The sequence below is a fragment of the Fukomys damarensis genome, unplaced genomic scaffold (assembly GCF_012274545.1).
Source record: "Fukomys damarensis isolate Sample0158 unplaced genomic scaffold, DMR_v1.0_HiC HiC_scaffold_30, whole genome shotgun sequence".
Taxonomy (NCBI): domain Eukaryota; kingdom Metazoa; phylum Chordata; class Mammalia; order Rodentia; family Bathyergidae; genus Fukomys; species Fukomys damarensis.
In genome coordinates this window covers 46770539-46792021 of record NW_022900942.1, presented here as the reverse complement: position 1 = coordinate 46792021, position 21483 = coordinate 46770539, and the positions used below count along the sequence as shown (strand labels likewise).

Here is a 21483-nt window from a genome sequence, read left to right as displayed (position 1 = left end):
TTATGCTAGTCAGGAACGCTAGAGCAAAATATTATCTTTTGAGGATGCAATTTGATACAGAAAATGCCCAGTTCTAGTGTCTTTGCTGTTTCTAATCATCACCATCAATTGGTATGAACACTGCAGTAGATGCTCAAGGGAAGTGGGAACTGTTAGCCAACAACACTCTTTGTAGCAGGTTCCCTCTTTTAGCAACCATATTGCTTTTCACAGCTAAGCCTACTGTTCTTCAGGGGTTAATGTGTACATACGGTGTTAAATAAGAATCACTGTTCATATTTCCATACTGATAGTTTATTGGCCCAGTGCCATTCATTGAGAAGATCTTTCTTCTTCCTACTAAATTGCAGTGATGCCAGTATTATAAATCGAGTGACTGTAAGATGTGTCCTTCCCTTATTATATCTTGTTTGGTATTTCTTGTCTTAAATTTTATGTTTATTATTTTTGTTTTTTATATCAGATATAGGCAAGATTTTTCTGCAAAGGGCCTCTGATAGTAAATACTGTATCCTTTTCAGATTGCAGGATCTATCTCAGCTATTCACCTTTATCCTTGTAGTATGAAAATATCCATAGGAAATATATAAATGAGTAAGCTTGGCTATGTTTTAATTACCTTAGTTATAAAAACAGGCAGTGAGCCAGATTTGGCTTGTAACTATAGTTTACCAAGCCCTCTCCTATATAGAGTAGAGTTAGTTTTGATTTTAAAATATTTTTAGTTTTGGGCCTAGGATTTAGCTTAGTAGTACGGTGCCTGCCTGGCAAGTGTGAGGTCCTGAGTTTGTTCCCTGATACAAGGGAAAGAAAAAAAAAGTTTAGTTTTATGTATATTAGGACCTGTATGTAGGTAAGTTTTTTTTTCTCATTAAGTTTATTGGTACTTTTTAGGTATGCAGTACAGTTACATTCATCATTGGAATCTTACACCTTTACATGATGTATCTTGGTTCTTATTTTTTCCCCATACCTCTCCTCTTCCTTCACCCCCTCTACTCTTCCCTATTTATACAGACTTTGTTTCCATTTTTTCCTTTTCTCATGTTTTTTCTTTCCTCTTCTTTCCTTACCCCAGCCCTCCCACTTCCCCTACTCCTTTAGCCCTTTTCTTCCTATTTCACATTATCAATTGTACAATTTGAATCTTATTTACAGTTTTATTTTTCATGCCAGAGAAACTATTAAGCATTTACACGTGTGTCCTATTAATTTCGCTTAAGAGTATGTCCTCATTGTGCATCCACTTAGCTATAAATATTTCTAGTTTCTCATTCTTTATGGCTGAGTAGTATTCCATTTTATAGAAAAACCACATCTTCTTTATCCATTCTCCAGTTGATGGGCAGTTGGGCTATTACAAACTGTACCACTATAAACTTGGGTGCACATATATCACTATGGTATGATTCTTTTAACTCTTGGAAAGATACTCAGCAGAGGGATAGCTGGGTCAAATGAGACCGATAAGCCTAGTTTTTTGAGGTATCTCTGTATTGATTTCCACAGTGGTTGCACCAGTCTGCACTCCAGCCAACAATGGAGAAGCGTTCCTTTCTCCCCACAAACTCACCAGCATTTGTTATTGGTTAATTTCTCTGTAGCAGCCATTCTTTTTAGGATGAGGTGGAGGTGGAGTCTCAGCATTGTTTTCGTTTGCATCTCTCGAATAACCAGTGATGTTGAACATTTTTTCATATATTTATTTGCTGCTTTTACTTCTTTGTCTGAGAAATGTCCGTTCATTTTGAATTTTTGAATTCGGTCTTTATATTTGGGAGGTCTGATTTTTCTGATTTCTTTGTATATTCTAGATAGTATACCTTTGTCTGAGAAACAGATGGCAAAATTTTTTTTCCCCACATTGCAGGTTGTCTCTTAGCTCTGTTGGTGGTTTCTCTTGCATTGCAGAAGCTTTTTAATGAGATCCCAGTTTTGATTCTTTGTGCTAGTTCCTGTGCTATTGAGAATTTGTTCATAAAGTCTTTACCTATGCCATTGTCTTTGAAAGTACTACCTAACTTATCTCCAAAAAGTTTAGTGTTTCTGTTAATATTTAGATCTTTAATCCACTTCAGTTTTAGTTTAGTGCATGGTGAAAAATAGGGGTCTAGTTTTAATCTTTGACAGGTTGAAGTGTCTTTTCATGAGTTACTAGAAATTTCTTCCATTGCCAAATCCAATGTCCCCTTTCTCTAGTCTTTTTTTTTTTTTTTTCTTATCACTTTTTTTTTTTTTATCATTAGCACTATTTGTTTTGTTTTGTTTTGGTTATTGTGAGACAGGGTCTCACTACGTAGTTGACACTGCCCTGGAATTCACTATAGACAAGCTGGTCTCAAACTCACAGTGATCCTCCTGCCTCAGCCTCCCGAGTGCTGGGATTACAGGTGTGCACCACCATACCTGGCTAGCACTATTGGTAACCATACTTTTCTTCACATTTATTGTTCTGCAATATTATGTACTTTTAATTCACTTTTGATTCTCCTTTTGTCTTTTTAAATGAAAATTAAAAATAAAAATTGAAAAGAGATACAAATTTTCTTGGATTTCTAGGTTTTTTTAAAAAACATAGTGTTTTCCTTAATTTTACTGTTATCTATAGTTATTTAAAAAATTAAAACATGGAAAAATCAAATAATGTCTAACCATCATCCATAATACTATACATTGATTTTTAAATCTTTGTGTTTTTCTCTGACTTGAGAGACAGACCTACCTTTCCAGCTTCCTGCCTGGATGATTTCACAGGATTGTGGCTTTTACTATTTCCAGGATTCATTTGATGTGTTGTGGGTTGTTCTTAGCTACCCAAAATAACTGGAGTGACTTGCTTTGGTAGCTGGACAAATGCCAAGAGTCATTGTTCCTTCCTTTACATATTACCTATGGTTTCCTCATGATTCCTTCAGTTTTGTGACTTTAAAGACCTCTCAATACTGGAGAATGTTTGTAACAGAAAAGATAGAGTAAATAGTATAGTATTTAACAGCACTAAGGAACCTGTGTGTAAATATTGACTCTTCTGTTAAGCTGCTATATCAGTGGGCAAGATTACCATCAATATAGAATAGGAGTAGTACCTACCTATTAGCACTGCTATGAGAATGAAGCAATAATAAATGCAAAGTGTCCTCACAAGCAAACAGGTCCAAGCAAACAGGCCACTCTCAGTAAAAAACAGTCTATTTCTGCTGGGCATTTAGCTCAGTGGTGCCTCCCCTTGCCTCACAAGTGCAAGGACCAGAGTTTGATCTTTGGTACCAAAAAACAAAACAAAACAAAACAAAAAAACCTATGCAAGCCTAATTCCTTTCCCAGTTAGCTGCTAATGTCTCTCTCTTGATATTAGCCCATCTACCCACAGATAAAATCTCTCCTAGTTGCTGATATTTCTCTCTCAATGTCAACCCATCCAGACATGGATGTAATAAACTTGGCTTTTCCTAGCTAGCTGCAAAAATCTATCCCTGATCTTAATCCCCAGTTTTAGTCTCTGTACACTGGAATAAACTTTTTCCCCCCTCATAAAAGCCTGTCTCGAGTGAGTGGTTTCATATGCCCCATTTATAACACAAAGTAGGAAGACTACTCTTGGCATGTAGTAAGCAATAGATGTTAAGTGTTAGCTATTGTAATTATTATTTATTAAACTAATACCCTTTGGAATGAACTTTAGGATATTCTTTGAGTGTGTAGTACCTGGTGCTTCTTCTGCCATCCCTAGCATACCCTTAAATAGCCTACAGGCTGTAGTTTAAGAAAGGTTCTCAATATTTTCCATTAGATATTGTTCCTTGGATATTCAATGTGGGAAACTCCTTATATTTTGTAGCATTTTACCAATAACAATTTCTGCTTCTAAGTTTTTTTCTGTATGCTTTTCTTTCCCTTTTTCTTTTGAGCTCCCATTAGGTTTAAATGAAGCGAGTAGTAGTGTCCTAGCAGATAAAAGATACCTAAAAAATTTCACTTTCTATGTTTATTTTAATAGGTTTCTCAAAACACTTAAACAATGTTTTTAGAAAACCTGATTTTTTTGTTTGTTTGTTTTAGAATTTCTGCAAGGAGGGAATGAAGAGTGCATCACTGAAGGATTTATGTCTTGAAGACAAAAGACGCATTGCAAACTTAATTAAAGAACTGGCCAGGTGAGACAAAGCCTTATATGAAATCCATTATAAAAAAGCCAACTCTGAAAACAGAAATTGCTCATATTTTTTGATGTCATTATGTTATTGATCTATGGAGGAAAAGACTTTAAAAAAAAAAAGTCATTGTCTGTTGCTGTAAGCACACTCACCCCTCCACCTCACCTTCAAGGATTCACCCCCTATAACCTAACTTTCTTCTATTAGGCCCTGTTTCATAAAGGCTTCGCCAGTTGCACTGTGGGCTGAAGTCTGGTCTTTAATCTAATAGATGGGCCTTTGGGTGTGCTTATCCAAGTTGTAATAAATATTTTGGGGAAGAGCCACTGGAACTATTCAAATGTACTTTCTGCAGGCCAGGGATGTAGCTCAGAGGTTCCACCACCTGCCTCCCAAGGTACCACTGGTACCAAAAACAAAACAAACAAACAAAAACTACACTTTTTGCTCTGAAACTATTATTTACTATGATAAGCATTTATCTGAGAAACTTAAATGGAACGACTATTACAATGAAGTTTTATGGTTACTTTTATGGTTTTCATATTTTACATTTGTTAATTGGAATTCTTGGTTAAGGATGAGCTGTCCTTTTTTTGCCCTATTTATCTATCTCCGTATTTATTTTTATCACTATCAGACCCATCGACATTTATTTTATTCTAATCCAGGACTCAGAAACAAAATTAAGTAACAACATGATACTTTTTTTCTTATTTGGAGATAATGATAGACTCATTTGAGGTTGTTACAAACAATACAGATAGAACTCATGTATCCTTTACCTAGTTTGCACCAATGATAACATTTTAACTAACTGTAGAACATTACAAGGAAATTAACATTGACACAATTCATAGTCATGTACAGATTTCACCAATTTTACATATACTCAATATATATGTATTTAGCTGTATGCAATTTTATCACGTGTGGATTTGATCATGTGTGAATTTGTGTATTACCACAGTCAAGATATGAAATGGTTCTGTTACAAGGATCACTCAAACTGTATCTTTTTTTTTTTGGTACTAGGGATCGAACTGAGAACCTTGCACTTGCAATTAAACTGTATTTTTAGGAACATGGCTTCCTTCCTGTGTCCTTTGCTATTCCCATGCCACCACTAAACTGTTCCCTTCTAATTTTGTCATTTCAAGAAAGTCATAGAAATGGGATTATATAGTATGTATATAAAAAGTTATAACTTTTTTGAAATTGGCTTTTGCACTCACCATAATTCTTTTTAAATTCGTCCAAGTTATTAAGTGTTTTTATAGTTTCAAAGAAGCATGGTTTGTTTAACCATTCACTTGTGGAAGAATATTTAGATTGTTACCAATTTTGTGCACATGCATGGATATCTCTGTGTGTGTCTGTCAGTGTGTTTTACACAGAACTGAATTTGGGACCTTGCAGCTGCTATACCCATGCCTTACCACACTGATCTACATCCTCAGCTCCTTCCCCACATTTTTTTTTTCCCTCAGTAAGAGGATTGAACTCAGGACCTTGAGCTTGCTAGGCCAGGCATGGCTCTACTGATCTAAATCCCCAACCCGCTACCCCACTTTGTTTTTCTTTTTTCTTTCTTTTTTTAAAATTTTTTGTTTTGTTTTGTTTTTTATTTTTTTAATTTTATGTAGTTGAGACTGACCTGGAATTCACTATGTAGCCCAGGCTGGTCTTGAACTCATAGCAATCCTCTTACCTCAGCTTCCTGAGTGCTGGCATTACAGTCATGTGCCACCACGCCTGGCTCCCACTTTGTTTTTATATTTTATATTTTATTTTGAAGCATGGTCTTACAAAGTTGACTGGCCAAGCCTTGAACTGGCAATCCTCCTCAGCTTCCCAAGGAGCTGGTATTAGAAGCATACATTATCATAGTTACCATCCAGTTTTTGACAGTTACAAATGAAGCTTCTGTGAATATTCCTGAATAGGTTTTTGTGTGAACAAAACATTATTATTTCTTTGGGATGTTGTATCACAAGTACACGTTTAGCTTTGTAAGAAACTGCTGCACTACTTTCTTGAGTGGTGGTGCATTTTTACATTCCCACCAGCAATGCAAGAAAGACTGCACTGTAGCTAACAAATTTTTTATAACTAATTTTTATTTTAGAAATTCTTGTTGCTCTTTTAATGATATCTCATGTTTATTTGAATTTGTTTAAATTTTATTTCATGCACTTATTTCCATCTGTGTTTTCTTCAATGAAGTATTTGTTCATTTTTTTGTCCATGTCTTATTGGAACGTTTGAATTTTTATTGCTGAGTTTTTAGAATTCTTTATATATATATATATTGTCTAGATGTACATGTTTTGTTTTGATACATAGTTTACAGTTACTTTTCTCTAGTTTATAGCTTATCTCCTCATTCCCTTCACAGAGCACATTTAAAACTAGATCTGTATGTAATTCTTTGCTTTTTAATACTGTGACCCATTTTTAGTTAATTTTTGTATGATATATAATATCTAATTTGGATTTTCTTTTTTATCTTTTTGCCTATTGAAGTCCATTTTATCTAGCATCATTTGTTGAAATCTTTTGTGCACTTGTGTGAGAAATCAGTGGGAACATATTTATATGGGTCTTTTTCTGGGTTCCTCTTTTTTTGCATTGACCTGTGTATTTGTTCTTCTTCCAACTGTCTTGATTATTGTATAGATAAAGTGTAATAAACCTTCATGCTGAGAAGAGTGGCTTCTCTCGCTTCATGTTCTTTTTCAGAATTCTTTTAGCTCTCTTAGTGCTAGTTCTTTCCATAAATAATTTTAACTTAGCTTACCAATGTCTACAAAAAACTCTGCAAAGAACTCTACAAAAATATTCATATTACATTAAATTATAGATCAATTTCAATAAGAATTAAAAATGTTTAATGTGTTGCATTTTCTAATCCACCAATATGGTATGTCTTTCCAGTTACTGTATTTAGGTGTTTGATTTCTTTATGTAGCTGTTTGTAATTTTCAGGATGTAGAGTCTATATATTTTCTTACTTATCTAAATATTTAACTTTGGAGCAATTATATATAGTATTATACTTTTGATTTTGTTTTTCATATATTTGTTAATAGCATATAGAAAATATGATTGAATTTTGTGTGTTGATCTTGATTCCTGAAAGCTTGGATGAACTTACTCATTAGGTTTAGGAGTTCTTGCTCTTGAGTCCTTGGGATTATTACTACTTTTTGCAGGGGGGTTAAACCCCAGGCCCCATGCATGCTAGGCAAGTGCTCTGCCACTGAGCTACATTCCAGCCACCTGCCTAGTGATTTTTATTAGTACAGTACATATTTGTAGTACATAATATTTACATTCCTTGTGGAGACTTGCTTTGTGTACATAATACATCTTAATTCTTTTTTTTTCCATCTCCTTTTCCTTCCCTACCCCTCCCCATCATCTCTTGATATTTAAAAAAAAATTTTATAGGGTCTCACTAAGTTGGCTAGGCTGAACTCAAACTTGTGATTCTGCTTCCATCTCTCCAGTAGATAGAATTACTGGCCTATACCAGTCTGGCTTCTTTAGGGTTCTTTTGTGTAGACCCATTATTTCATTTACAAATAGGAATAGTTTTATTACTTTTTTCCCAATGCCTTTAATTTATTTTTCTTGTCTTAGGATTATTGCCTTGGACATCTTGTACTTAATGAATAAGAATGGTAACAGAAGACATCTTTGTAGTATATCTAATTTTAAATGAAAGCATTCAGTCAAACATCTTTTTTTTTTTGGCAGCTGCTTTACCAGATTAAGAAATTGTCTTTCTATTCTTTGTTTTTAGGAGACAGGGTCTTCCTGTGTTAGCCAGGCTTGCCCTAAATTCCTGGTTTCAAGCTATTCTGCCTGGTATCATAGGTACAAACCATTGTACACAGCTCTATTCCTAGTTTTTATTATTATATGATGGATTTCATTAAATGCCTTTTTTTATGTGTAAGTTGCTATTTCTTTTATCTGTGATATCACACATTATATTGATTGATTTTTGACTGTTGAAAAAAATTTAAATACTTGCAATAAATATCATTTGTTATAATTGTTTTATACATTGGAGAATTTGACTTGCTGTTATATTTTGGGAATTATTACCTCAAAGTTTATGATAGGTATTGGCTCACAATTTTCTTTTTTTTACTGTTTTAGTCTGGTTTTGGTATGATGGTAGTTCTAGCCTCATAAAATGAGTCAGGAATTTTTCTGTCCTCTTCTGTTTTCTGGAAGCAATTGTAGAAAATTGGTATTAATTTGTATTTAAATGTTTGTTAGTAGTCTCCAGTGAAGTTGTCAGGGCCTTGAGCTTTCTATTTGAATAATTTTTAATTAAGTCTCGAATTTCTTTAATGACTATAAGATTATTCACATCTACTTTATGTGGTTGAGCTTTGGGAGTTTGTGATTTTTTTTTATAATTGTTTGGTTTTTCTAAGTTGTTGCATTTATAAGGATAAAGTTTTTAGTATTTCCTAATACTGTTAATGATCATAGGATCTGTAGTGCTTACTTTCTGACAGTAATTATTTGTGTTTTCTCTCTTTTGTCAGTCTTGCTAGCTTTATCAATGTATGGATTATTTTTCAAAGAACCAGTTTTTGTTTCATTGACTTCTCTCTATTTTTCTGGTTTTCTGTTTTATTAATTTTTTTCTCCTATTATTTCTTTCCTTCTTGCTTTGGACTTCTTTTCTTTTTCTAGTCTCTTAGGTCAAAACTTATATCATCATCCCAATGTTAATGTAAGCATTTAGTGCTGTTAACTTGCTTCGTAAGCATACTTTCACTGTACTCCACATAATTTTAATTTGTTCTATTTTTATTTCATTCAATTCTATATATTTTTTAAAATTCCTTTTGCTACTTCCTTTTAGATCCAAAAATGGGTTATTTAGAACTGTGTTTACATTTCCAAGTGTTGGAAAATTTTCCTCTTCTCTTTCCATTAGTGACTTCTGATGTGGCTCTATAAAATTAGAGAATAATTAAAAATTTTTTTTTGAGATTTGTTTCAAGCTCTAGAATGTGGTTGTATGTTGGTGATTATGGTAGAATATTAGTTAATGTCCCTAAATGCTTAAAAAATGTTTATAATTATATCTGTCTTAGCTGACATTGAGAATTTCCTTTAAAAAAAATCATCCTGTATGAAACTAATTCTCCCTTATTGCTGCAGCTCCCACTACTGCACAGAAGCCTTCCTTATCCTGCTGGAATTCTGATTAACCATTCCAGTACTTCTATCTCCCTCCCATAGATACTCTCTACTCCTTGCTTATCTTTTAGCACACCATTCCAGGCTTTTCTGTGCCCAGATGATCTCCTCACTCCCTCAGGTTCTAACTTTTCATACTGGACTGTTCTCACTACGTAGACACTTTCTTCTTTCTGCTTAGGCTTTGATATCCCATGTCTGTCCACCCCTTGGTGGTAATGTCCTCCTCATCCACCTCTGGCTCTGACTGCACATGTTGATCCTCTCTCTTATTTAGCTGCCCTCCTCAGCCACCTCAGGTTCTCATTCCACACAATCCTGCCCTTTTGAGGACAACTCTGCTCTGTCTACCTGAGTTCTGACACTACATACAAAATTGCCCCTTGAACACATATTCTCTTCATCTCTGAGATCTGATACCCTGCCTAGAGTTAACCTTTAAAAAACTTGTTTTAATTTTAATGTAATATAAGTAGATAGTAAGAAAATAGGAAAAATAGTCTTCTATGAAAAGTAAAACAAAATTTCATAACAAAATAATTAGAAAATAGCAGTAGTTAGCACACTGTTTATCATATTCTTAAAAGAATGGCCAAAATGTACATATGAATAATGTCTTCACTGTTTATTAGTTACACTTCACCAGCATCCCCCACCAACCCTGCAAAGATCCCCTACCACCATACATGGATTCTGATCTCTGTACTAGGCCATCAATATCTCCCTGCAGGGATACACACTTCGTTCTACTTAGGCTTTAGCATACCACATGGGTGTTCTTCTTACCTTGCTTAAGTTTTGACATCTCTTTCTGTACTGCCATGTGTGTGACTGTCCTCAGTCTGCTTGGGCCCTGACATCCTTGGCAACCACTCTGTGCAGATGCCATCTCTGTCCCACTCAGATTCTGACTCTGCCCCACATCATGGTTTTAGATCTTAGTTGTTCAAGAAGTAGAGGCAAAGTAAAAAATGAAAAGAAAGGATGTGAAAGCCAAACTTATATTTTGAAGAGAAAAATGTGTTCTTTGATGAAGGACGTTTAGATTTCCTTGTCCATGAATAAACATAGAGTTTTATATTTATACACTGTGCTTTCCAAATTATAGTGTATAAAATAAGATAGTAACAGCTTCTTCTGTGTTATGCCTGCTTTACATAATGTGTGTTTTTTTAACTCTGTAGACTTCTTATGAGTAAAAAGAATAATAGTAAATTAAAAGTAGAAATGGTTGTTAGGAGGATGAAGTTTTTTAAAAAGTTGTCTTAATTTATATCTTTTCAGAAACAAATCAGCTATGAAAAATGTTTTAGTGGTGTTAAAGGTCAAACCAAATGGGAAAAAGTGTCAGAAGATTTAGAAAACTTGGGTATTCCTGTGATATATTTAAATTTAGCATTCTTAAAGAGTTTTGGCTCTTATACAGATCCACTGGCATTTATTTAAGAAGAGAGTACTGCCACCCACCACTCACCATTAACTAGCATATCTTCAAAAAGACATAATATTCAGGAGCTCTCAGCATAGTACATAAAACAAATAGCACATTTTTCAATTACAGAATGACACACACTATAAAGGCAAAGTGCTAACTATAGCTTCTTTTTAATGGTGCCTTGAGGTTTAAAGCATCCTTACAAGAGCAAAGCATTTATAAAAACAATCTTGACTTCAGTAATGTTAGGTAAAACAACTGCTTGTATCCCGATGCTGAATGGTATGCCTGTATCTTTGAGGCCCTATCTGTGAGATTCATTTTACTCAGTACGTTTATGCCATGTATGAAAGAATAAAAATGATACCTAAAAATTTATTTGATGGTTGTAAAGGAAAATTAATGTGAATAAAAGATATAAATAAAATTTAGAATTGGTATAAAACAGAGAAATGGATTCATTCAAATGAGGTGAAACAATAGTAACAAGAAAGGATATTTTATGAGTACTTGTGTTAAAGGTCAAACTAAATGGGGAAAGAGGTGGAAGGTTTAGAAAACTTACATACTCCTGTGACATGCTCACATGTAGCATAAAGAGTTGCAGCTCTTAGGCAAATCCACTGGCATCATTTTTGGAGAAATTAGAAATTTATGTTAGAGAAAGATTTACTAGTTAAATCCAATAGGTTATTTAAAAAAATGATCCCTCATTCATATTTCACTACCTGGATGTGAGCCAGGAAAATTCATTAGGCAAGAAAACAAAATAAAAAGTCTGGTATGAGTTGATAATCTATGGATGCCTCCTTAGTAATCTGTGTATATTCAGATAACTTTTTCACTTGCGTTGATAGTAAAAAATAGAATATAAGCATGATTCAAAATTTACAGGCTAATGAGGATTAGATACCATAAAGATAAATTAGGTAATATGAATTATTTAGCTTGTGCAATAATATGCTAAGGAATGAGTTAATACATGGGTTTCAAATAAGTGAATGGGTTTCCCTCAGGTGCCTAGCATTGATTTACCTTTACAGAAGGATAAGTTGGCTATTGACTTATTTTTCTAGGAGATACTGGGATAAAGAGAAGTCTTTTGTTGAAGTTATTGAATTAAGTGACCTTAGAAAGTCTTTTATAATAAAATTAATGTAGTTTTTGCTTAGATGGGAAAAGCAGTGTCACTTATGGGGACTTGAAAAATGAATGGTTTCAAAATATTATAGTTCTGAAGGGTGGTTACAATTCTCTATACGGTATATGCTTTTTTTAAACCAAGACTTTTTAAGATGGGGAGGAGTGCCACCAAATAATGCACAGAGTATACTGTATAGACTTTGTCTTTAAAGGAAAAACAAGTTTTAACATTTTAAAATAGTCTTGGCCACAGTTGCATTTTTGATATATATGAGCCATGTTCTAAGAAGCCTCAGAAAATCCCTCCTTTATTTTATGTGCTATGCCCCTACTGTCTAATAATGCATTTCCCCCATTGAATACTTGTACAATAACTCATTTGAGGACAGAGGTCTTTTCTAGGTCCAGATACTCTGATTTTTCCCAGAGGATAACTTGCTATTTCTGCTTGCTATTTCTCAGAAGAAAAATAGAAGGTGTAGCAGCATTGTTTCCCATTATTTTATGTTTATTCTGGTTTTTAAAAAAATTGTAACTTATTTTGTTGTAATTAAATGTATATTGCAGTATGATAGGAAATTTAGACTTTAATTTTTCAGTGGCTCAGGTTTTTTTTTTTTCTTATTTTGTCTTTCCATTAGGAGCATTCATGGATTTTTTTATGAAGAAAGGTGGTATACAATAGTCTGTAGTGGATTACATAGAAAATTTAAAGAAAAGATAAAGAACCTTTAACTTGATATAGGTAGAAAAGTCATTTGCTAAACTTAAATGAAACAACATTATAGAACAGTTAGTATGCCAAAACTTATTTTCAAATGGTCTATCCTAAGCTCTATAATTCAGAGATTTTTTGAGTAACTAATGAGCATTCAATCTGTATAAGCAGTCTCTCTTGGTTCTGACCAGACTCTTCCTACTGAGTTGTTTTTTTTGTTTTGTTTTGGTTTTTGTTTGTTTGTTTTCATTTTTTGAGACAGGGTCACTATGTCCTTGAGACTGACCTAGAACTTACTAGTTCTACTAGGCCCAGGCTGGTCTCAAATTCACAGCGATCCTCCTGCCTCAGCCTCTTGAGTGCTGGGATTACAGGCGTGCACCACCACACCCAGCTTGAGTTATTTTTTTATAGCAATGATTTTTCCCTTTTGCATGGCATATGGAAACATGTACATTGCTATGTCTAGGTACATGTGACATACACATATCTGCTATTGCTGTTCAGTATTTTCTCAGGCAGTTTTCATTTTAAATGTTTTTACCCATGCATTTCTATATGCTAATTATTATCTTTCCAGGCTCATTGCTTTACATTTATACTCGTGCATAGACGTAACATTTATTCTTGTTTGTATATAACTCTTTTGCTACAAAGTACCTTTGTACAAAGTACAAAGCTAATACTGGTTGCCTCTGTGGTGGAATGCTGAAACACTGAAACGCATATTACTTATTACAATAAAAAGTGAAAATGAGCCTCAATTACATACCTGTTTTGTAGATTAGAATATAGCATATGCCCAGTTCATTTTTATATGCCTATTGAAATGAATTCAGAATTCTTAGGCCTAAAATCAGTAGAAGAAGGAAGAAGCATTGAGTGAAATAGATAAAGGCTCTATTCAGCCTGCAAATTCTCCTGCGTATTTACTTAAGTTGCTGCCTGAAAACCAGAACTATGACTTGAATTTTAAGACTTGAGAATTAGATTTGGGAATTAATTATTGTCAGTGTAGTATTTTGTAAGTTAAAGCATTTATTTTTACCATGTTAGAGTTCAGGTTTTGTTTGAAAAACAATTATTGATCATTTGCTGTGTGATCTTTTTCAAATCATTTGTGGAAGAGGTAATCATATTTTGTCATCTTATGCTGAATTATTTTTGATAGTTTTTAAAGTAATTAACCCATGATATAACAAAGGTAACTAAGCATGCGTGAGTGATATTTGTGTTAATTCTTGCAGAAGCCAAAAATATCACATCTGTATTCATTCTGCAGCATGGTTTTCCTTGTAATTTTACTTTACTTGAGACTGAACAAATATTAAAACTATCTTATTTAAAAAATAAAGCTGCAGGTAAAGTAAAATCAGTATTTAATATTCCCTTCCCTCTTCTCTACCTTTCCTGTACATATATTTGCTTCTATTTGGGTAAAGTTTCATTTTAAACTTACAGAAAAGATACAAAGATAAAATTTTCACATTTCCTGCACTTAACTTTTCATATATTTTCATCATTTTGGGTCTTTGTCATAACTAAGAAATTAACATCGGTGCAGTAGTATTGGTTAAACTGTAGGCTTTATTCATGTCACCAATGTCATTTCACTAATAGCATTTTTCTGATTCAGTATCCAATTCAGGGTCTCACATTGCGTTTGTCAATTCTTATTCTCCTCGAATCTGTGATAACTCTTCAGTCTTTCATAACTTTGACACATAAAGAATATTACTTACATATTTTGTAGAATGTACCTTGACACAGATTTTTCTGCTTTCTCTCAGATTCAAATTTTACATTTGTAGCAAGAACTGAAGCCTCTGATGCACTAAGAGTTATGATAACAACAAAAACCTTGAACCAGTCTTAATACCTTATTTGATTAACACAGTTGCTACACTTAAAACCTACCCAAAGGAAAAGTCTGAACATTACAGTACCGAGCATTGAAAATTTATACCTAAGTCTCTGCTGGACTACCCAAAATGTCCAGATATCAATAAAATATGAGACATAGGGAAAAGTAGAGAAACAGAGGGAAATATCCTAAAGAGATAGAACAGTGGAAATACATGCAGTTAGGGCACAGAGGTTAGTCAGTTTATAATCTGTACTAGTTATCTGTGGCTTCTAAATATACTGTCACAGAATTTAGCAGTTTTGGGCTGGGGATTTAGCTCAGTGGTGCTGTACCTGCCTGACAAGTGCAAGATCCTGAGTTTGATCCCTGATACCAAAAGAAAAAAATTTAGCTGTTTAAAACACTGGAAAACCCCCTGGAGACTCTATTACTTAAAGGAATTTTGATACCTAACCTTAACTTCTTTAGCACATTTTTTTTTTTGTATGTTTGTATTGAAACATCAACTTTAATCTTTCTGAGGTCTTAACAAAAGTTTCACACTTGGTTTTATCTTTAGGCATATTTTCCCTGGGGATATTCTGAGTTGGAAATGTGTTTAGAAGATATTTAACCTTAGCTAACAGGGTGAGACATTTTAAAAATTATGACGCTCTTGTTTATTTTAGTTTTTTTTTCCCTAATCAATCACTCTCCTACCTATTTACTATAAGCATCAAGAAATCATCCATTACCTTCAACATTTACTTGGCAACTAGCTTTCATCAGATTGAGCAAATGTAATATGCAAGACAGAAGTCACTATCTGTTGGTACTTAATCTTAGATATAGCATCTTACCAATTTTGAAGATCCAACCTGGGAATTATACAAGGACATGAATACCTGGAGACAGGAATTACTGGGTCAAATTTTAGAGGCTGTCTATCACAATCTTGTGATTTTCCTAAATATGAGCTTGTTTCAATATATATTCTGTAAATTCCTTCATATATATGTGTGTGTATGTATGTATATGTGTGTATGTATGTGTGTATATATGTATATATGTGTGTGTGTGTGTGTATATATATATGTGTGTATATATATATATATATGTATATATATATATAAAATGAATGATGTCATTTACCTATAACATTTTCTTTCTAATCTGTATTTTCATTTCCTGGAAAGTTGTTTCACTGACTGTGGCCTCCCTTCAATAGAGATAGTGATAGCTGCCATTCTTGCTGTATACTTGAAGTACAAGATAAAGAACAATTTGTTACTTTTGTTCACACTTACAGTTATGATTTTTTATTTTATAGATACCCTTTATTTTGTTGAGGTAGTTTCTTCAGTTCCCAGGTCATTGAGAATTCTTGTGAATGGACTGGATTTTGACATGTACTGTTCCTTGATTTATCAATGAATGTATCAGGTTTCTCCTTTTTTTGTTAACATAATGAAATCCATCCATTTTCCATTGTTAAACAAATCATGCTTTCCTATAATAAACCCAGTTTGGATGTATTATTATTATTATTTATATGTTTTGACTCGCTTTGCTGTGTTTTTAAGGATTTTTAAAACCTGCATTTGTTGGATAGATTAGACTGTAATTTTTTCCGATAATATCCTGGTCAGATTTGGTATCTATATTATTCATTTATGTAATAAATAATTTATTACATAAATGACTATGTGCCTGAACTGAAAGAGATAACCAGTAAAATTAGATTTTTAAAGCCAACTTAAAATATGTATTTCAATGATTAGATATTTGATTGACTGAGCATTACATGTCATTCTACTATTTCTTATGCTTTGTTTCTTGAAAAATGTATTCTATTCAGATTTTTAAGTGGTATATATTTTGATGAGTTTTATTTCTATCTAATGTTTTTGTATTCAAATTTATTTTTTATTTCCATTTTAGTGTCAATTATTTTGATTACATAGAGAATTTATGCATTCTTCTATTCATATCCAGATTCTTATTGCACTTCAAGTTTTTCACCCCTTATATTTTACTTAATGGGAAAGAAGAAAAGTCTTACCTTAAAGAGAATATAACAAACATTTTAATATTCAGAATATTTTTATTATACCAAAATGAAACCTTGTACCCTTTGTACTCTCTACTTCCTATCAGCCTTTTAATAGCCTTTGGTAACGGTCATGGTTAACCTTCATTGTGTCAATTTGAGTGGTTTAAGATCAGTAAAGCACATTTCCTGGGTGTCTGGGTGGGTCACAGAGGCATAACCTTGGGTACCTTCTTTCTATCTGATGCTGTCCTCCTGCTCTGCCTTATGGCCACCATGAACTAAGCAGTTTTGTTCCACCATGCTGCCCTTCCATCATAATGTTTATGCCTTGGAGCCAGGTACTCATGGGCTGAATCTTCTTAAATCATGATCCAAGTTAAACCTCTCCTTTAAGTTGTGGATGTTGGATATTTGAGTTCAACAAAGGGAAAGCTGACTAATACAGTAATCACTACTTTGCTTTCTATCTCAATGGATTTTCTTCTATATGGGATCATTACAATATGTTGTCTTTTAAAACTAGTGTTTTTTAAACTTAGTGTAATGATTTTTAAGGTTTATCCCTGTGGTTGGTAGCATGTATCAGTTTTTTTCTTTTTTTCTCCAGTACCTCATTTTTATTTACCTCATTTACTTCTGAATAATATGTCAATATATGTACAGCACAATATTTTATTTATTCATCCTCAGATAGACATCTGGATGGTTGTACTTTCTGGTTGGTATAGAAAATGCATTTAACCTTTATAATTAAGTATGATATTAGGCATGGGTTTTTCACACCTGGATTTTTTTGGGTTGAAGACATTTCCTTCTTTATTTTTTAAATCATGAACAGCTGTTAGATGTTTTTTGAAATGCTTTTCTAAATTTCTTTGGATAATCACATAGTTTTTATCTTTTATTCTGTTGTATGGTCTATCAGTTAATTTTTAGATGTTGAACCATCTTTGCATTCTTTGGAAAAATCCTTATTGATCATGGTATAGGAACCTTTTATATGTACATAGGTTCTATTTACTACTCTTTTGTTGGATTTGGGCTCTTTTGAATATAGATTGCTGTTTCTCTGATTTCTGAAAGTACCTGTGTTCCTTTTAGATGACAGCCAAATATTAAAATTCATCAAGAAAGAATTAAGATGATGCCATCCCCCCCTTTTTTGAGACAGGGTCTCTCTATGTAATTCAAGCTGGCCACAAACTCATGGGGATCCTCCTGCCTCAGCCTCCCAAGAGCTAAGAGCTTGGATTACAACCATGTGAACTGGTGTTCACTGAAGTATTTTTAAATGTAAAATCCCTTCCTTTTCACCATGCGTTTGCTTGAAAGCAGGTTTACTGTGAAATCTCTTCCTTCCTTTTCCAAATCTTACTAAGTTGATACTCATTATTTAGCTCCCACATGGAAGATACTCAAAAGAGAAGAAACTTGATTGGTTGATTATTAGATAAACTGTGTTTCTCTTTGGAATAGAATCTTTGCTGACTTAGCCTTGTCTTTCATTTTAGTGTAAAAGCATCATTCCTGGAGTATCTGGAAGAATATCAAGGATATGCAAATTTGTAAAATAAATCTCTTCTAAACCATCAGTTTTACTAAAAAATTTAAATAGGTGAGGGGCAGAAACTTTTATATTAAAACAAGCAAGACTTTTATGGAGTAAAGTATAAAATGTGTAAAATTTTTTAAGGTAAAATATAAGACTTCAGTTTTGAAAACTAGTTTTCAGTTCCAACACCTTCTTTAAGAATATGACTGCTTTTTGTTGTTAGGTAAGAGTAGTTTTTGTGGATGTTTTGAAATGTAGTGTGAGGTATTAAATTATTATTGACAATAGTGACTTATGAATAGGTTGCTCTCTTTCTTATAAATAAATAATAAACCAGCACCAGAAATATCCTCCTGTTCATTTTTAACCTTTTTATCCTTTAGTTATATAGTTTCCTTTCCTGTGTGTAGATTCTCATTTTGATAACTGACTTACTGCTATAAAAAGGATAAAGTTATTTTATGTTACTTTCATAGTCTGAGAATGCTTAGATGAAAAGTATAGATCATGGTAGCAAATATTTTATTGTATATATCTCTCAGCTGAAATATTATTGAGCACTTGAGTATAAATTAAACAAGATAGATTTCAGAGTGGATATCAAATCTTGAGTTTGGTTTACTGGCATCTGCTCTGTACTTAAACTCTGTAGTAATGTACTTGCTCAAATTACTATGCAAATAGACCACAAAGAAGCCATGCATATCTTTTGATAGTCTTACAGAAAAAAAGTGTTACTCTTTGTTTTTAATGTAGCTTGTTAATTTTATAGCCTTCCAGAACATAATAGTTACTGAAGAATAATGTAATCATAGCAGCATAAAACAAAAGATTTTTAAAGCACTGCTTAGTAGTGCAGCAACAAATATTTCAATAATGCTCCAGAAGCCACATTTTGAAAAGAGTAATTTTATCTGGATAGAGATCTTTAAACTTTCAGAAAAGCTCATTGACTCTGATATTATGCAATATAACAATACAAGCATTTTTTGCCCTTGATGATACTGTAGATTTTCAGAGATCTCCTGGTCCACCAAAGTAAGGAAGTAAATGTTGGGGTATATCTGGGTGTTCTTGCTGTGGAAGGAACTGGTAAATGACACACAGAGACACAGAAGTGGGTAAAATTTGAAAAAAAAGGTTTACTTTGTTAGCCAAGGGTCGGCCTGCTTCAATGGCTGTGCCAAATGATGGACCCTGGGCTAGCTGACATTCTGTCTTTTATAGGAGTCTTACATTCATGATCTTATTATAGTTGATAAGACATTCTAGTTCGTATAGTTTCTATCACAAATCATGGTCATAAAACAGTACAATGTTAACCCAAAGGTAGCATTCTCTTTCAGGATGTTTGTCTTTAGTTATTCAGCCCACAAGAGTGGGAGTCAGAGTTAGGAAAGCAAGACTGGTGACATTATTTTTATCCTAATTTTTTTTATTTCAGACTATTTATAAAAGTTTTCTCTATTATTCTTCTCTTTGTCTCTGGGGGTAATTCCTTATCCTGTGTTGAATTTATTCCTTTTTTTTTTTGGTACCGGGGATTCAACTCGGGTCCTTGCGCTTGCAAGGCAGGCCACCGAACCACTGAGCTAAATCTCCAGCCCCTATTCCATTTTTTATTATTCTGCATAATTAGCATTTGATAATGTTGGGCAGCAGCTACCCTCTGGTGTATGAGTTTAGATATCCATTTAATAGTTTTAAAAGTTACATATTTTTCATCAAACCTATCATTTTTAGACTTATAGATTTTTAATTCAAAAACAAAATAGCCCACAACCATCTGACACAATAAAAAGAGTCCATAATATCCTGGTTGCAGTCCTCATTCTTCAATCGTGCGTTGACTGTCGGCCTCCGGAGTGACAGGAGCAGGGCTTTGAGTGCATTGTCCTTTTGGGTCACAGTTCATAGAGTCCTCTGGATAAGCTCGTTTTGCCCTGAAGTGATGAATCCATGGTTGGACTTCAGCCATCTTGACAGCTGTGGGAATAACCATAAATGTCTCATATAGCCCTTTTTATGAGTTGTAAAGGGATCTTTTTCCACTTTTTAACATAAATTTGGTCCCCTGGTTTTATCAAATGGGCCAGAGTTAACAAAGGGGGGTCTTCCTTATTTTTAATTTTTCCTTGTATGTGTTGGAATACTTTCCTCAATTTTAATAATTGTAATTACAGAGTGGAGGAACCCAACTGAGATAAATTTCCAGAATAGTTTCTTAAAATACATAGTAGTCTGCCAAATAAGACTTTGTATGGGAAGAATCCAGTATAACATGTTTTTTTTTTTTTTTTTTTTAATCTTAAGGGCTAAAGGGAGCAAATTGACCCATGGCCCTGGTGTTGTCAAACTGTATTCAGTTAATACATTTTTAATGGAATGATTCAGCCTTTTTATCTTATCAGAGCTCTGAAGCCAATATGAAGTGTGTAAATACCATTTTATATTCAGTAATTTAGCTAGATCTTGTAGAACCTCTGCTACAAATGCTGGCCCATTGTTGCCTATAGAGAGAGGCAGACCAAACCTTGGAATTATTTCCTTTAATAAAACAGCATACTTCTGAAGCCTTCTCTGTTTTTGTAGGGAAGACTTCAGGCCATCCAGAGTAAGTGCAAACATATACCAGCAAATATTTATAACCTCTGCAAGGGGAGACCTCTGTGAAGTCTATTTGTATGTCCTCAAAAGGGGTTGTGCCCTTCCGTTGTATTCCAGATAGTGCTTTGGACCCTGAGGTCAGATTTATTTTCTGACAAATATAACATCTTTTTGAGACTTGTTCCCACAAGGCAAAAATCCTAGGTATAAAGAAATATCTCTCTAACGAACGGTGTTTGGATGGCCATTTTCCCCCCATGAGTCAAGTCATGATATCTTTTAATCCAATAGCATGATAGTGTCTCTGGTACCATCATCCTGTTGTCAGGTAGGATCCAAAGAAGTCCTTCTTTCTCAGCCATTTGTTCCTTAGTCCTTTCATTCTCTTTATCTAAATATTCTATAGTAGTTTGGGGTTTTTGTATCTCCAGTTTTCTCTTTTGCACGGGTGAGCACGGTCATCTAAAGTTTCGTCTAGTTGTCTTTTTGCCTTCTATATCTGCCTTAGCATTGCCTTTTGCTATTGTATCTTTTCCTTTTTGGTGCCCAGAGCAATGCATCATTGTTATTTTATTGGGTTCCCATATTGTCTCCAATAACTGCATTATCTCCTGTTTATTTTTAATTTATTTGCCCTCTGTTGTGAGAAGACTATGCTCTTTATATATTACGTCATGAATATTTAAGGTAGCAAAGGCATAATGGGAGTCTGTATAAATATTTACCCTCTTTCCCTTTGCCCA

At 33.7% G+C, this 21483-nt stretch overlaps 1 protein-coding gene across 5 annotated transcripts in view; it reads left to right on the top strand.

Annotated features, from left to right (window-relative positions):
- Positions 1–21483, top strand: part of Kiaa1328 (KIAA1328 ortholog) — a 266616-nt gene that overhangs the window by 8981 nt on the left and 236152 nt on the right. For all 5 annotated transcript variants that reach the window (XR_004514763.1, XM_033757356.1, XM_033757355.1 and 2 more), the window contains one exon: positions 4060–4154. Coding sequence is in view for 4 of the 5 variants with exons in the window: in XM_033757356.1 (XP_033613247.1) it covers positions 4060–4154 (95 nt within the window). In the remaining variant the exon portion in view is untranslated. The remainder of the gene's footprint in view (positions 1–4059; positions 4155–21483) is intronic.